Source organism: Pseudophryne corroboree, chromosome 1, assembly GCF_028390025.1.
Source record: "Pseudophryne corroboree isolate aPseCor3 chromosome 1, aPseCor3.hap2, whole genome shotgun sequence".
Lineage (NCBI taxonomy): Eukaryota > Metazoa > Chordata > Amphibia > Anura > Myobatrachidae > Pseudophryne > Pseudophryne corroboree.
In genome coordinates this window covers 1246676661-1246691491 of record NC_086444.1, presented here as the reverse complement: position 1 = coordinate 1246691491, position 14831 = coordinate 1246676661, and the positions used below count along the sequence as shown (strand labels likewise).

Here is a 14831-nt window from a genome sequence, read left to right as displayed (position 1 = left end):
CTACTGAGGAGGAAAGGGATCTAGGAGGAACTATTTCAGGTGACAAAGGATAAATATAGTATTAATGGCACTATACTGGGACTACTGAGGAGGAAAGGGATCTAGGAGTCACTATTTCAGGTGACATAAAGGATAAATATAGTATTAATGGCACTATACTGGGTATTACTGAGGAGGAAAGGGATCTAGGAGTCACTATTTCAGGTGACATAAAGGATAAATATAGTATTAATGGCACTATACTGGGAACTACTGAGGAGGAAAGGGATCTAGGAGTCACTATTTCAGGTGACATAAAGGATAAATATAGTATTAATGGCACTATACTGGAAACTACTGAGGAGGAAAGGGATCTAGGAGTCACTATTTCAGGTGACATAAAGGATAAATATAGTATTAATGGCACTATACTGGGAACTACTGAGGAGGAAAGGGATCTAGGAGTCACTATCTCAGGTGACATAAAGGATAAATATAGTATTAATGGCACTATACTGGAAACTACTGAGGAGGAAAGGGATCTAGGAGTCACTATTTCAGGTGACATAAAGGATAAATATAGTATTAATGGCACTATACTGGGAACTACTGAGGAGGAAAGGGATCTAGGAGTCACTATTTCAGGGGACATAAAGGATAAATATAGTATTAATGGCACTATACTGGGAACTACTGAGGAGGAAAGGGATCTAGGAGTCACTATTTCAGGGGACATAAAGGATAAATATAGTATTAATGGCACTATACTGGAAACTACTGAGGAGGAAAGGGATCTAGGAGTCACTATTTCAGGTGGCATAAAGGATAAATATAGTTTTAATGACACTATACTGGAAACTACTGAGGAGGAAAGGGATCTAGGAGTCACTATTTCAGGTGACATAAAGGATAAATATAGTATTAATGGCGCTATACTGGGAACTACTGAGGAGGAAAGGGATCTAGGAGTCACTATTTCAGGTGACATAAAGGATAAATATAGTATTAATGGCACTATACTGGGAACTACTGAGGAGGAAAGGGATCTAGGAGTCACTATTTCAGGTGACATAAAGGATAAATATAGTATTAATGGCACTATACTGGGAACTACTGAGGAGGAAAGGGATCTAGGAGTAACTATTTCAGGTGACATAAAGGATAAATATAGTATAATGGCACTATACTGGAAACTACTGAGGAGGAAAAGGATCTAGGAGTCACTATCTCAGGTGACATAAAGGATAAATATAGTATTAATGGCACTATACTGGAAACTACTGATGAGGAAAGGGATCTAGGAGTCACTATCTCAGGTGACATAAAGGATAAATATAGTATTAATGGCGCTATACTGGGAACTACTGAGGAGGAAAGGGATCTAGGAGTCACTATCTCAGGTGACATAAAGGATAAATATAGTATTAATGGCGCTATACTGGGAACTACTGAGGAGGAAAGGGATCTAGGAGTCACTATTTCAGGTGACATAAAGGATAAATATAGTATAATGGCGCTATACTGGTAACTACTGAGGAGGAAAGGGATCTAGGAGTCACTATTTCAGGTGACATAAAGGATAAATATAGTATTAATGGCACTATACTGGAAACTACTGAGGAGGAAAGGGATCTAGGAGTCACTATTTCAGGTGGCATAAAGGATAAATATAGTATTAATGGCACTATACTGGGAACTACTGAGGAGGAAAGGGATCTAGGAGTCACTATTTCAGGTGACATAAAGGATAAATATAGTATTAATGACACTATACTGGGAACTACTGAGGAGGAAAGGGATCTAGGAGTCACTATTTCAGGTGACATAAAGGATAAATATAGTATTAATGACACTATACTGGAAACTACTGAGGAGGAAAGGGATCTAGGAGTCACTATCTCAGATGACATAAAAGCAGGTAAGCAATGTAACAATTAATTAAATTAATAAAAATTATTTCACAGAAAGGGTAGTGGACAAGTGGAATTGCCTCCCAGCAGAGGTGGTAGAGTATAAGACAGTAGAGCAATGTAACATGCATGGGATAGACATAAGGAGCCTTACAATGAAATAAGGATCAAATAAGGTTTGAGGTAAAAAGATGGTGGTTACAAAATAAAAATAAAAAGTGTCAGAGTAGATGGGCCGAGTGGTTCTTATCTGCCGTTACATTCTATGTTTCTAACTGTGGGGCGCACTTACTCTACCATGACCAGTCATGCTGGAGACCGCGGCTGCTTAGCGTAATATTTCTATGTGCCCGTGTCTGGTCGGCTGAAGTTAGATGTGTGAATATGGTCATTATGTACAGTAACTATTCATATTCATAATTTATTGGGATGGGTTCATGTTTGTGCAGGTTCAATTGTTGTTCGACAATAAGACCTTACCTGACAATATGACCATGAAGCAACTGTGGCTGTCTCACTGGTATGGCAAGGTGAGTGAGGAGGTGGGGGTGGTTGGGGTGACAGGAGGGTGGCTGGATAGAGGGCAAGGTGGTAGAGTGACTGGATAGAGGGGTAGGTGGTAGGGTGACTGGATAGAGGGCAAGGTGGTAGAGTGACTGGATAGAGGGGAAAGATGATAGGGTGACTGGATAGAGGGGTAGGTGGTAGGGTGACTGGATAGAGGGGGAGGTGGTAGAGTGACTGGATAGAGGGGAAAGATGATAGGGTGACTGGATAGAGGGGTAGGTGGTAGGGTGACTGGATAGAGGGGTAGGTGGTAGGGTGACTGGATAGAGGGGGAGGTGGTAGAGTGACTGGATAGAGGGGAAAGATGATAGGGTGACTGGATAGAGGGGTAGGTGGTAGGGTGACTGGATAGAGGGGGAGGTGGTAGGGTGGCTGGATAGAGGGGGAGGTGGTAGGGTGGCTGGACAGAGGGGGAGGTAGTAGGGTGACTGGACAGAGGGGGATCCGGAAGGGTGACTGGACAGTGGGGGATACGGTAGGGTGACTTGACAGAGGGGGAGGTGGTAGTGTGACTGGATAGAGTGGTAGATGTTAGGGTGACTGGATAGAGGGGGAGGTGGTAGGGTGGTTGGACAGAGGGGAATACGTTAGGGTGACTGGACAGAGGGGAATACGTTAGGGTGACTGGACAGAGGGAGGTACGGTAGGGTGACTGGACAGAGGGGGATACGTTAGGGTGGTTGGACAGAGGGGGATACGTTAGTGTGACTGGACAGAGGGGGATACGTTAGGGTGACTGGACAGAGGGAGATACGGTAGGGTGACTGGACAGAGGGGGAGGTGGTAGTGTGACTGGATAGAGGGGTAGATGGTAGGGTGGCTGTATAGAGGGGGAGGTGGTAGGGTGGCTGGACAGACGCTGAGGTGGTAGGGTGGCTGGACAGAGGGGGAGGTGGTAGGGTGGCTGGACAGAGGGGGAGGTGGTAGGGTGGCTGGACAGAGGGGGAGGTGGTAGGGTGACTGGACAGAGGGGGATACAGTAGGGTGACTGGGTAGAGGATGAGGTGGTAATGTGACTGGACAGAGGGGGAGGTGGTAGGGTGACTGGATAGAGGGGTAGATGGTAGGGTGACTGGATAGAGGGGGATACGGTAGGGTGGCTGGACAGAGGGGATACGGTAGGGTGGCTGGACAGAGGGGAATACGGTAGGGTGACTGGACAGAGGGGGATACGGTAGGGTGACTGGATAGAGGGGGATACGGTAGGGTGACTGGATAGAGGGGGATACGGTAGGGTGACTGGATAGAGGGGGATACGGTAGGGTGACTGGATAGAGGGGGATACGGTAGGGTGGCTGGATAGAGGGGGATACGGTAGGGTGGCTGGATAGAGGGGGAGATGGTAGGGTGGCTGGATAGAGGGGGAGATGGTAGGGTGGCTGGATAGAGGGGAGGTGGTTGGGGTGATGGTAGGGTGGCTAGATAGAGGGAGAGGTGGTAGGGTGACTGGATAGAGGGGTAGGTGGTATTGTGACTGGATAGAGGGGGAGATGGTAGGGTGACTGGATAGCGTGGAAGTGGTTGGGGTGATGGTAGGGTGACTGGATAGAGGGGGAGGTGGTAGGGTGACTGGATATAAGGGGAGGTGGTAGGGTGGCTAGATAGAGGGGAGGTGGTTGGGGTGATTGTAGGGTAGCTAGATAGAGGGGAAGGTTGTACGGTGGCTGGATAGAGGAGGTGGTTGGGGGATGATGGGAGGTGAGAGGTTATTGGTGTGACTAATTTTGGGAATGTTAAGTGTCCATGTTCCCATAATCTAGGATGGCCTAAGACACTTGATGCTTCCTCTTGGGTTTTCTCTAGTCTCCTTTACCAGAATAGTGCGTTATATTCCCTTATGTTCCTAGCAGTAACATTATAAGTAGCGAGTGATCTTTGTCTGTACTATTAGTGATTTATTTGTAGCTAATGCAGTGTGTGATAAGAACAAAGTCCCAACCTGGTACCTACTCTCTCTACTGTCCTTCTGTGAGGTGCAGGGGGACTACAGGTGGGGCCGCATCTCCTCATTCCTTGTAAGGACTCCTCCAGCAGACCGCTCCCTACTGTCACTAATCTTGCTTTGTATAGCAGACCTGAGGTATACAGTGCATCCGGAAAGTATTCATAGCGCTTCACCTATTCCAAATGTTGTTATGTTACAGCCTTATTCCAAAATGGAATAAATTCATTTTGTCCTCAAAATTCTACACACAATACCCCATAATGACAACGTGAAAAGTTATTTTTTTAGATTTTTGCTAATTTATTCTAAATATAAAAAACTGAGAAATCACATGTACACAAGTATTCACAGCCTTTGCCATAAAGCTCAAAATTGAGCTCAGGAGCATCCTGTTTCCACTGATCATCAGTGAGATGTTCTTACAGCTTAATTGGAGTCCACCTGTGGTAAATTCAGTTGATTGGACATGATTTGGAAGGGTACACACCTGTCTATATAAGGTCCCACACTTGACAGTGTATGTCTGAGCACAAACCAAGTATGAAGTCAAAGGTATTATCTGTAGACTTCCGAGACAGGAATGTCTCTCGAGGCACAAATCTGGGGAAGGCTGCAGAAAAATATCTGCTGCTTTGAAGGTCCCAATAAGCACAGTGGCCTCCATCATCCGTAAATGGAAGTAGTTCGGAACCACCAGGACTCTTCCTAAAGCTGGCTGGCCGTCTAAACTGAGCAATCATGGGAGAAGGGCCCTAGTCAGGGAGGTGACCAAGAACCCGATGGTCACTCTGTCAGAGCTACAGCATTCCTCTTTGCAGAGAGGTGAACCTTCTAGAAGAACAGCCATCTCTCCAGCAATCCATCAATCAGGCCTGCATGGTAGAGTGACCAGACGGAAGTCACTTTTTAGTAAAAAACACATGGCAGCCTGTGACAGGACTGTTCCGTACGAAAGCACTCGCCGCTTTCGCGTCCCGCCCCCTGCGCACAGAATGGAAGGTCAGGTCACACGAGGCCTGTCCACATAGGGGATTCCCACTTAACGTCAGTAACCGCCTGTTACTGACTCCACCCACTGCGCTGTGGGCGGATTTATGCTGCCACCACCAAACTCCTAACCTGCCGTGGCGTTTGGAACCACGGTTCTGCTCTTTATGTGCCGACACCCTGCCTTACCACACCTGTGTGGTGTTGACGAATCCCCACTAGTCACCTGACTAGGCCGCTACCGGTAGCTGGTGGAAGGCGGAACTTTGAGACGTTAGGTGTTTCCCTGGACAGCCGGAGGACGGGGCTATGTTTGGCATAACCCTGTAGGTCACAAGATGAAGCAATCTTTTGAGGCAGATGATGTTTATTTGCTCAATAATAGCCTTTAAAAAGACTCCTCCCTATTGCTAGGGGCAACAGCATACAACAAGATGTTCCAGCAGAATAAAGATGGTACAATACAACTTTCATGGGGCAACTGCCCTCCTTTTATCTAACTCCAATACACATTACCACAGGGGGTAAGCCCGCCTGGTGGTCTACAACCAATCAATGTTTACCCATGAGCTGTGTATGCCTTGGTCACATGCACAGCTAACATTGTTCTCTATGGACAGTGGGGAGTGGTCACTCTCCTTTGTCTGTCCCATCCTGGAGGATCAGGATACGCCCCGGTGCCATTCAGTCTAGGCTGGGGGAAGTTTTCCCGCCTAAACTGACTTCCAGAAACCTGCCCGGGACCTAGCCCACTGTCTGCAGCCTGGATGCGGGCACCAAAGCTGGGCAGCCTAGCTCCCCGGTCAGGGTTTCCTGGCCACTACGGGTGATCTCTATGGAGCTCCAGAAAACCACTCAGCTTGTTTCATAGCTGAGCTTCTCCTCTCTCTCTCTCTCTCAATTCCCCTTTCAAGAGTGAGGCTGGAAGGGAAAGTATTTTCCGTTTTTGGGGAAAAGGTCTGGGAGAATCCATCAGCCTGCACAGCCATGGATTCCCCCCTCCTGGGACACGCAACCAAGTAAGTGCAATTTACCTTTAAATATATTTCATTTAAAATACACTGTACATTCCCCTTTTAATATACACTGAGCCTGTGCCCTGCACAGGCTCCACATACCAAGGCACTGCAATGCCTCTCGGCACAATACACTTTTTATTACTTTTAAAACACAAGGTTTTTGTTTTAAATACTGTGCCCAGCGCTGGCTCCCCTAGCCCTGCAGCCTGGCTGCTAGGGCTCTCTCTCTCGGTGCTGGAGGTATGGGGCTGGCTTCCCCCATCCTCCAGCCTACCTGCCTGCCACTGGGGTCCATGGAGCTGGCTCTCCCTGTCTCCCCAGTGTGGCACTACTTCACTGGCCTCGCCGCACGGTGCGGCGCACCCCCCTTATTGGAAGCCCGTCTGCTCAGGACGCTTGTCCCAGCCGCCGTGGCTCTGTGCCCTTTGCAGCGCTGAGGTGCCGGGAGCGTCCCCCATGAGCGGCGCTGAACTGTGGCCTCGTCGCAGCATCCGGCGGGGAGCCGGGCTACGGCGAACCCCCCTTGCCGCCCAGCAGCCCGGGACGTTCGTCCTGGCTGCCGCGGCTGGCCACCTCCGATTGGCTGAGGCGCCGGGAGCAGCGGCGGCACCCACAGAGAGCACTGCAGCGGGAGCTGAGCTCCCAGCCGCAGCGGCTCCCCCTTCTCCCCCCGGCGCGCACACAGCTAGTGCGCCGGGGGGCTGTGCTCGCGGTCGCCGGGAGCAGAGCTCCCGGTCTCCGGCAGCGCACCTCTGATGGCTGCAGCGGGAGCTGATCTTCCGGCTACAGCGGTTCCCCTCTCCCCCGGTGCGCACACACTGCTCAGCGCGTCGGGGGCTGCCCTCACTGCCGCGGTCGCCGGAGAGGTCCGGGACCGCGGCACACATTTAAAAATATATATTTCTCTGACGTCCTAGTGGATGCTGGGGACTCCGTAAGGACCATGGGGAATAGACGGGCTCCGCAGGAGACTGGGCACTCTTAAAGAAAGATTAGGTACTATATCTGGTGTGCACTGGCTCCTCCCTCTATGCCCCTCCTCCAGACCTCAGTTAGAATCTGTGCCCGGCCAGAGCTGGAGGCACCTAGTGGGCTCTCCTGAGCCTGCTAGAAAAGAAAGTATTTGTTAGGTTTTTTATTTTCAGTGAGATCTGCTGGCAACAGACTCTCTGCTACGAGAGCTAGGTTGTGCTTCTTAGGCTATTGGACACCATTAGCTCCAGAGGGATCGAACACAGGCACCTGTCCTCGGTCGTCCGTTCCCGGAGCCGCGCCGCCGTCCCCCTCGCAGAGCCAAAAGCACTGGAGTCCAGGATAGAAGATCAAAATCGGCGGCAAGAAGACCCTGTCTTCATTTTAAGGTAGCGCACAGCACCGCAGCTGTGCGCCATTGCTCCCACCGCACACCGGTCACTGTAGGGTGCAGGGCGCTGGGGGGAGCGCCCTGGGCAGCAATTACATTACCTTTGGGCAAAAATATAACGTATATACAGTCCTAGACTGTATATATGTAAAACCCCCGCCATTTTCAGTATCTGAGAGCTGGACAGAAGCCCGCCGCTAAGTGGGCGGAGCTTCTTCCTCAGCACTAACCAGCGCCATTTTTTCTTCACGGCTCCGCTGGAAGAGGCTCCCCAGGCTCTTCCCTGCAGTATACAAGGTACAACAAGGGAAAAAAGAGAGGGGGGGGCACTTAAATTTAGGCGCATATTTACAGTATCAGCAGCGAAGGGGAAAAACATAGTTATAGTGTAAATCCCTGGGTTATTTAGCGCTGTGGTGTGTGCTGGCATTCTCTCTCTCTGTCTCCCCAAAAGCCTTTGTGGGGTCCTGTCCTCAATTAGAGCATTCCCTGTGTGTTTGCTGTGTGTCGGTACGTCAGTTGACATGTTTGAGGAGGGATACGTGGAGGCGGAGCAAGTGCAGATGGATGTGGTGTCGCCGACAGCGGTGTCGACACCGGACTGGATGGATATGTGGAAGGTGTTAAATGAGAATGTTTACTCTTTGCATAAGAGGTTAGACAAAGCTGAAGCCTTGGGACAGTCAGGGTCTCAACCAGTGCCTGATCCCACAGCTCAGGGACCTTCAGGCGCTCACAAGCGGCCGCTATCCCAGTTAGTTGACACAGATGCCGACACGGAGTCTGACTCCAGTGTCGACGAGGAGGAGGCGAGATTACAGCCTAAAATGGTTAAGGCCATACGTTACATGATAATTGCAATGAAGGATGTTTTGCACATTTCAGAGGAAACCCCTGTCGCTGACAAGAGGGTTCATATGTATGGGGAGAAAAAGCAAGAAGTCACTTTTCCCCGTCCCATGAACTGAATGAGTTATGTGAAAAAGCCTGGGAATCTCCTGAGAGAAAATTTGTGATTTCCAAGAGATTGCTGATGGCGTACCCCTTCCCGCCAAAAGACAGGCTGCGTTGGGAGTTGTCCCCCAAGGTAGACAAGGCGTTGACGCGCTTGTCTAAAAAGGTGGCCTTCCCGTCTCCGGATACGGCCACCCTCAAGGACCCGGCGGATAGGAAACAGGAAGGTATCCTGAAATCGGTTTACACGCACTCGGGTACTTTGCTCAGGACAGCTATCGCTTCAGCCTGGATGTGTAGCGCAGTGGCGGCATGGACAGATACTCTGTCCGAGGAATTAGATACCCTGGATAGGTAATCTGTTTTATTAACCCTGGGACATATTAAGGTAACTGTCCTGTATATGCGGGATGCTCAGAGAGATATTTGCTTGCTGGGTTCTAGGGTAAGCGCCCTCTCCATTGCAGCCAGAAGGGTCTTATGGACTCTGCAATGGACAGGGGACGCTGATTCTAAGAGACATATGGAAGTTTTATCATATAAAGGTGAGGAACTGTTTGGTGAAGGTCTCTCGGACCTCGTAGCCACAGCTACTGATGGGAAATCAAAGTTTCTGCCATTTTGTTTCCTCACAGCCTAAGAAAGCACCATATTACCAAATGCAGTCCTTTCGTCCACCAAGAAGCAAGAAGGTTAGAGGGGCCTCCTTTCTTGCCAGAGGTAGGGGTAGAGGTAAGAAGCTGCACCATGCAGCCAGTTCCCAGGAACAAAAATCCTCCCCTGCTTCCGCTAAGTCCACCGCATGACGCTGGGGCTCCAAAGGTGGAGCCAGGAGCGGTGGGGGCGCGCCTCAGATATTTCAGCCACCAGTGGGTTCGCACACAAGTGGATCCTTGGGCAATACAAATACTATCCCAGGGTTACAAGCTGGAATTCGAGGTGATACCGCCTCACCGTTTCCTAAAATCGGCCTTGCCAGCTTCCCCCATGGAAAGGGAGGTGGTGCTGGCGGCAATTCACAAGCTATACCTTCAACAGGTAATTGTAAAGGTACCCGTCCTTCAACAGGGAAAGGGTTACTATTCCACGTTTTTTGTGGTTCCGAAACCGGACGGTTCAGTAAGACCAATTCTGAATTTAAAGTCCCTGAACGTTTACCTGAGGAAATTCAAATTCAAAATGGAATCGCTCAGAGCGGTCATTGCAAGCCTGGAAGTTGGGGATTTTATGGTGTCTCTGGACATCAAGGACGCGTACTTACATGTCCCAATCTACCCCCCTCATCAGGAGTACCTCAGGTTTGTGGTACAAGACTCTCATTACCAGTTCCAGACGCTGCCGTTTGGTCTCTCCACGGCACCGAGAATTTTTACCAAGGTAATGGCGTAGATGATGGTACTCCTTCGAAGACAAGGAGTTTCAATTATCCCATACTTGGACGATCTCCTCATAAAGGCGAGATCCAGGGAGCAGTTGCTGATCAATGTTGCTCATTCCCAAATGGTGTTGCAACAACACGGCTGGATCCTGAATATTCCAAAGTCGCAGCTAATACCCTTTCTGGGCATGATTCTGGACACAGTCCAGAAAAAGGTGTTTCTCCCGGAGGAAAAGGCTCAGGAGCTGGTGACGTTGGTCAGAGATCTCCTGAAGCAAAAGCAGGTATCGGTGCATCACTGCACTCGAGTCCTGGGAAAGATGGTGACGTCATATGAAGCCATTCCCTTCGGCAGGTTCCATGCGAGGATCTTTCAGTGGGATCTACTGGACAAGTGGTCCGGATCCCACCTTCATATGCACCGGCTGATCGCCCTGTCCCCCAGGGCCAGGGTGTCTCTGCTGTGGTGGCTGCAAAGGACTCACCATCTCGAGGGTCGCAGGTTCGGCATACAGGACTGGGTCCTGGTGACCACGAATGCAAGCCTCCGAGGGTGGGGGGCAGTCGCTCAAGGAAGAAACTTCCAAGGAATGTGGTCAAGTCAGGAGACTTGTCTACACATCAATATCCTGGAACTAAGGGCGATATACAACGCCCTGAGTCAGGCGGAGCCTCTACTCCGAGACCAACCTGTTCTGATACAGTCAGACAACATCACGGCGGTCGCCCATGTAAACCGCCAGGGCGGCACAAGAAGCAGAGTGGCTATGGCGGAAGCCACCAGGATTCTTCGTTGGGCGGAGAATCATGTACAAGCACTGTCAGCAGTGTTCATTCCGGGAGTGGACAACTGGGAAGCAGACTTGCTCAGCAGGCACGACCTACACCCGGGAGAGTGGGGACTTCATCAGGAGGTCTTTTCGTTAATTGTAAATCAGTGGGAACTACCACAGGTGGACATGATGGCGTCCCGGCTAAACAAAAAGTTAAAAAGGTATTGCGGCAGGTCAAGGGACCCTCAGGCAATAGCAGTGGACGCCCTGGTAACGCCATGGGTGTTCCAGTCAGTCTATGTGTTTCCTCTTCTGCCTCTCATACCCAAGGTGTTGAGAATTGTAAGGAAAAGAGGAGTAAGAACAATCCTCGTAGCTCCGGATTGGCCAAGAAGAACTTGGTACCCGGAACTGCGGGAAATGCTCACAGAGGACCCATGGCCTCTGCCTCTCAGACCAGACCTGTTACAACAGGGGCCTTGTCTGTTCCAAGACTTACCGCGGCTGCGTTTGACGGCATGGCGGTTGAACGCCGGATCCTAGCAGAAAAGGGCATTCTGGAAGAAGTAATTTGTACGCTAATAAAGGCTAGGAAAGACGTCACGGCAAAACAATATCACCGAATTTGGCGAAGATATGTTGCCTGGTGTGAGGCCAAGAAGGCCCCTACCGAGGAATTCCAGTTGGGAAGATTCCTGCTCTTTCTACAAGCAGGTGTGACTATGGGCCTAAAATTAGGGTCCATAAAGGTCCAAATCTTGGCCCTATCCATTTTCTTTCAAAAAGAACTGGCTTCGTTGCCTGAGGTTCAGACATTCGATAAAGGAGTGCTGCACATTCAGCCCCCTTTTGTGCCACCAGTGGCACCTTGGGATCTCAACGTAGTATTGGAATTTCTAAAATCCCACTGGTTCGAGCCACTTAAGACAGTGGAGCTCAAGTACCTCACTTGGAAAGTGGTCATGTTGTTGGCCTTGGCTTCGGCTAGGCGTGTGTCAGAATTGGCGGCTTTATCTTGTAAAAGCCCCTATCTGGTTTTCCATATGGACAGGGCAGAATTGCGGACCCGTCCACGTTTTCTGCCAAAGATGGTGTCATCTTTTCATCTGAACCAACCTATTGTGGTGCCTGCGGCTACTCGTGATTTGGAGGACTACAAGTTACTGGACGTATTCCAGGCTTTGAAGATTTATGTTTCCAGAACGGCTGCAGTCAGGAAGACTGACTCGCTGTTTATACTGTATGCACCCAACAAGTTGGGAGCACCTGCTTCAAAGCAAACAATTGCTCGCTGGATATTTAACACAATTCAGCAGGCTCATTTTGCGGCGGGATTGCTGCATCCTAAATCAGTAAAGGCCCATTCCACAAGGAAGGTGGGCTCTTCTTGGGCGGCTGCCCGAGGGGTCTCGGCACTGCAACTTTGCCGAGCAGCTACTTGGTCGGGGTCAAACACGTTTGCAAAATTCTACAAGTTTGATACCCTAGCTAAGGAGGACCTTGAGTTTGCCCATTCGGTGCTGCAGAGTCATCCGCACTCTCCCGACCGTTTGGGAGCTTTGGTATAATCCCCATGGTCCTTACGGAGTCCCCAGCATCCACTAGGACGTCAGAGAAAATAAGATTTTACTCACCGGTAAATCTATTTCTCGTAGTCCGTAGTGGATGCTGGGCGCCCGTCCCAAGTGCGGACTGTTTCTGCAATGCTTGTATATAGTTATTGTTAATTACAGGGTTTTTTGTTATGAGCCATCCGTTGTGTGAGGCTCAGTTATATTCATACTGTTAACTGGGTAAGGTTATCACAAGTTGTACGGTGTGATTGGTGTGGCTGGTTTGAGTCTTACCCTGGGGTTCAAATCCTTTCCTTGTAATGTTAGCTCTTCCGGGCACAGTTTCCTTAACTGAGGTCTGGAGGAGGGGCATAGAGGGAGGAGCCAGTGCACACCAGATATAGTACCTAATCTTTCTTTAAGAGTGCCCAGTCTCCTGCGGAGCCCGTCTATTCCCCATGGTCCTTACGGAGTCCCCAGCATCCACTACGGACTACGAGAAATAGATTTACCGATGAGTAAAATCTTATTTTTTTTCATTAATAGACACCTAGCGCCCTATACATTTTAAATATGGCGCCAAGCGCCCATTGTCCTTATAATGGCGCCGGGCACTAGGGGTTAACCCCTTCAGTGCTGCGGCGTCCATTGTCCACATGGCCGGGGGTCTCTCCGGCCACACAGCCCACCTGGAGTTTGCCAAAATGCACCTGAAGGACTCTCAGCCCATGAGAAACAAAATTTTCTGGTCTGATGAGACAAAGATTGAACTCTTTGGCGTGAATCCCTGGGTACTGTTTGGAGGAAACCAGGCACCGCTCATCACCAGGCCAATACCATCCCTACAGTGAGGCATGGTGGTGGCAGCATCATGCTGTGGGGATGTTTTTCAGCAGCAGGACCTGGGAGACTAGTCAGGAGAGAGGGAAAGATGAATGCAGCAATGTACAGAGACATCCTGGATAAAAACCTGCTCCAGAGCGCTCTTGACTTCAGACTGGTGCGACTGTTCATCTTTCAGCAGGACAACGACCCTAAGCACACAGCCAAGATATCAAAGGAGTGGCTTCAGGACAACTCTGTGAATGTCCTTGAGTGGCCCAGCCAGAGCCCAGACTTGAATCCGATTGAACATCTCTGGAGAGATCTGAAAATGGCTGTGAACCGACGCTTCCCCTCCAACCTGATGGAGCTTGAGAGGTGCTGCAAAGAGGAATGGGCGAAACTGCCCAAAGATAGGTGTGCCAAGCTTGTGGCATGATATTCAAAAAGACTTGAGGCTGTAATTGCTGCCAAAGCTGCATCAACAAAGTATTGAGCAAAGACTGAATACTTATGTACATGTGATTTCTTAGTTTTTTATTTTTAATAAATTTGCAAAAATCTCAAAAAAACTTTTTTCACGTTGTCATTATGGGGGTATTGTGTGTAGAATTCTGAGGGGAAAAAATGAATGTATTCCATGTTGGAATAAGGCTGTATCGTAACCAAATGTGGAAAAATTGAAGCTCTGTGAGAACTTTCCGGATGCACTGTAGCTCCCTACTTTCGCTCCTCTTGTTTTGTATAGTAGAACCAGGGTGTAGCTCCCTACTTTTGCTGCTCGTTGCACTGTGTCTAGCAGACCCGGGTTGTAGCTCCTTACTTTTGCTGCTCGTTGCACTGTGTCTAGCAGGCCCGGGGTGTAGCTCCCTACTTTTGCTGCTCGTTGCACTGTGTCTAGCAGACCCGGGTTGTAGCTCCTTACTTTTGCTGTTCGTTGCACTGTGTCTAGCAGACCCGGGGTGTAGCCGAGCCCCTGTAACCACCTGTATTCTGTTTTGCAGCCGGCTCCCCTCGTTCTGTCCTACAGTGTGAAGGAGAAGAGGAGGTGACACAGACCGATAACCTGAACTATATCCATTGTCCATATGTATATACAGAAGAGTTCTCCTTTATTGGCCAGTGGGCTGTGTGAAGATGGTGGAACGGGGTAGTCTGCCCACCACTCTGAGGACCCCCAGCCTGTCCGTGCCTTTACGCTTTTATATAGGCTATTTTTAGAGTGAAAAGTTTATTTTGTGTTTTTTATTTAATAATAATAATAATAATAATAATAATAATAATAAAAAAAAGCTATTTTCATGAATGACCATTTCGTGAGGCTTGGAAGTGGGTTATTCTCCGCAGATTTGCTTCACCCACAATGCCCTCACACTACTGGGGTATCGTTATCTTGGGAGATCCCTGGTGAAGGCGGTCAGCTAGGTTTAGGGAGGCTTCTGTATGGGGAGCACAAGGGCAGGAAGAAGAGTGGACACTTCTGGAGCTAAAGGTTGGTGGGATTACACGCGTAATGTGGTTACTACATCCGAGCTGCAATTCTCCATTCCACTGACGCCAGTCTGGCCTCTCCCCTGATGT

The 14831-nt window shown here is 49.4% G+C and overlaps 1 protein-coding gene across 4 annotated transcripts in view; it reads left to right on the top strand.

Moving 5' to 3' along the window:
• PCGF1 (polycomb group ring finger 1) overlaps positions 1-14565 on the top strand; it is a 57360-nt gene extending 42795 nt beyond the window's left edge. For all 4 annotated transcript variants that reach the window (XM_063954171.1, XM_063954188.1, XM_063954161.1 and 1 more), the window contains exons 8-9: positions 2339-2419; positions 14255-14565. In XM_063954171.1, coding sequence (XP_063810241.1) covers positions 2339-2419; positions 14255-14302 — 129 coding nt within the window. In that variant the 3' untranslated portion in view covers positions 14303-14565. The remainder of the gene's footprint in view (positions 1-2338; positions 2420-14254) is intronic.
• Positions 14566-14831: the final 266 nt, after the last annotated feature.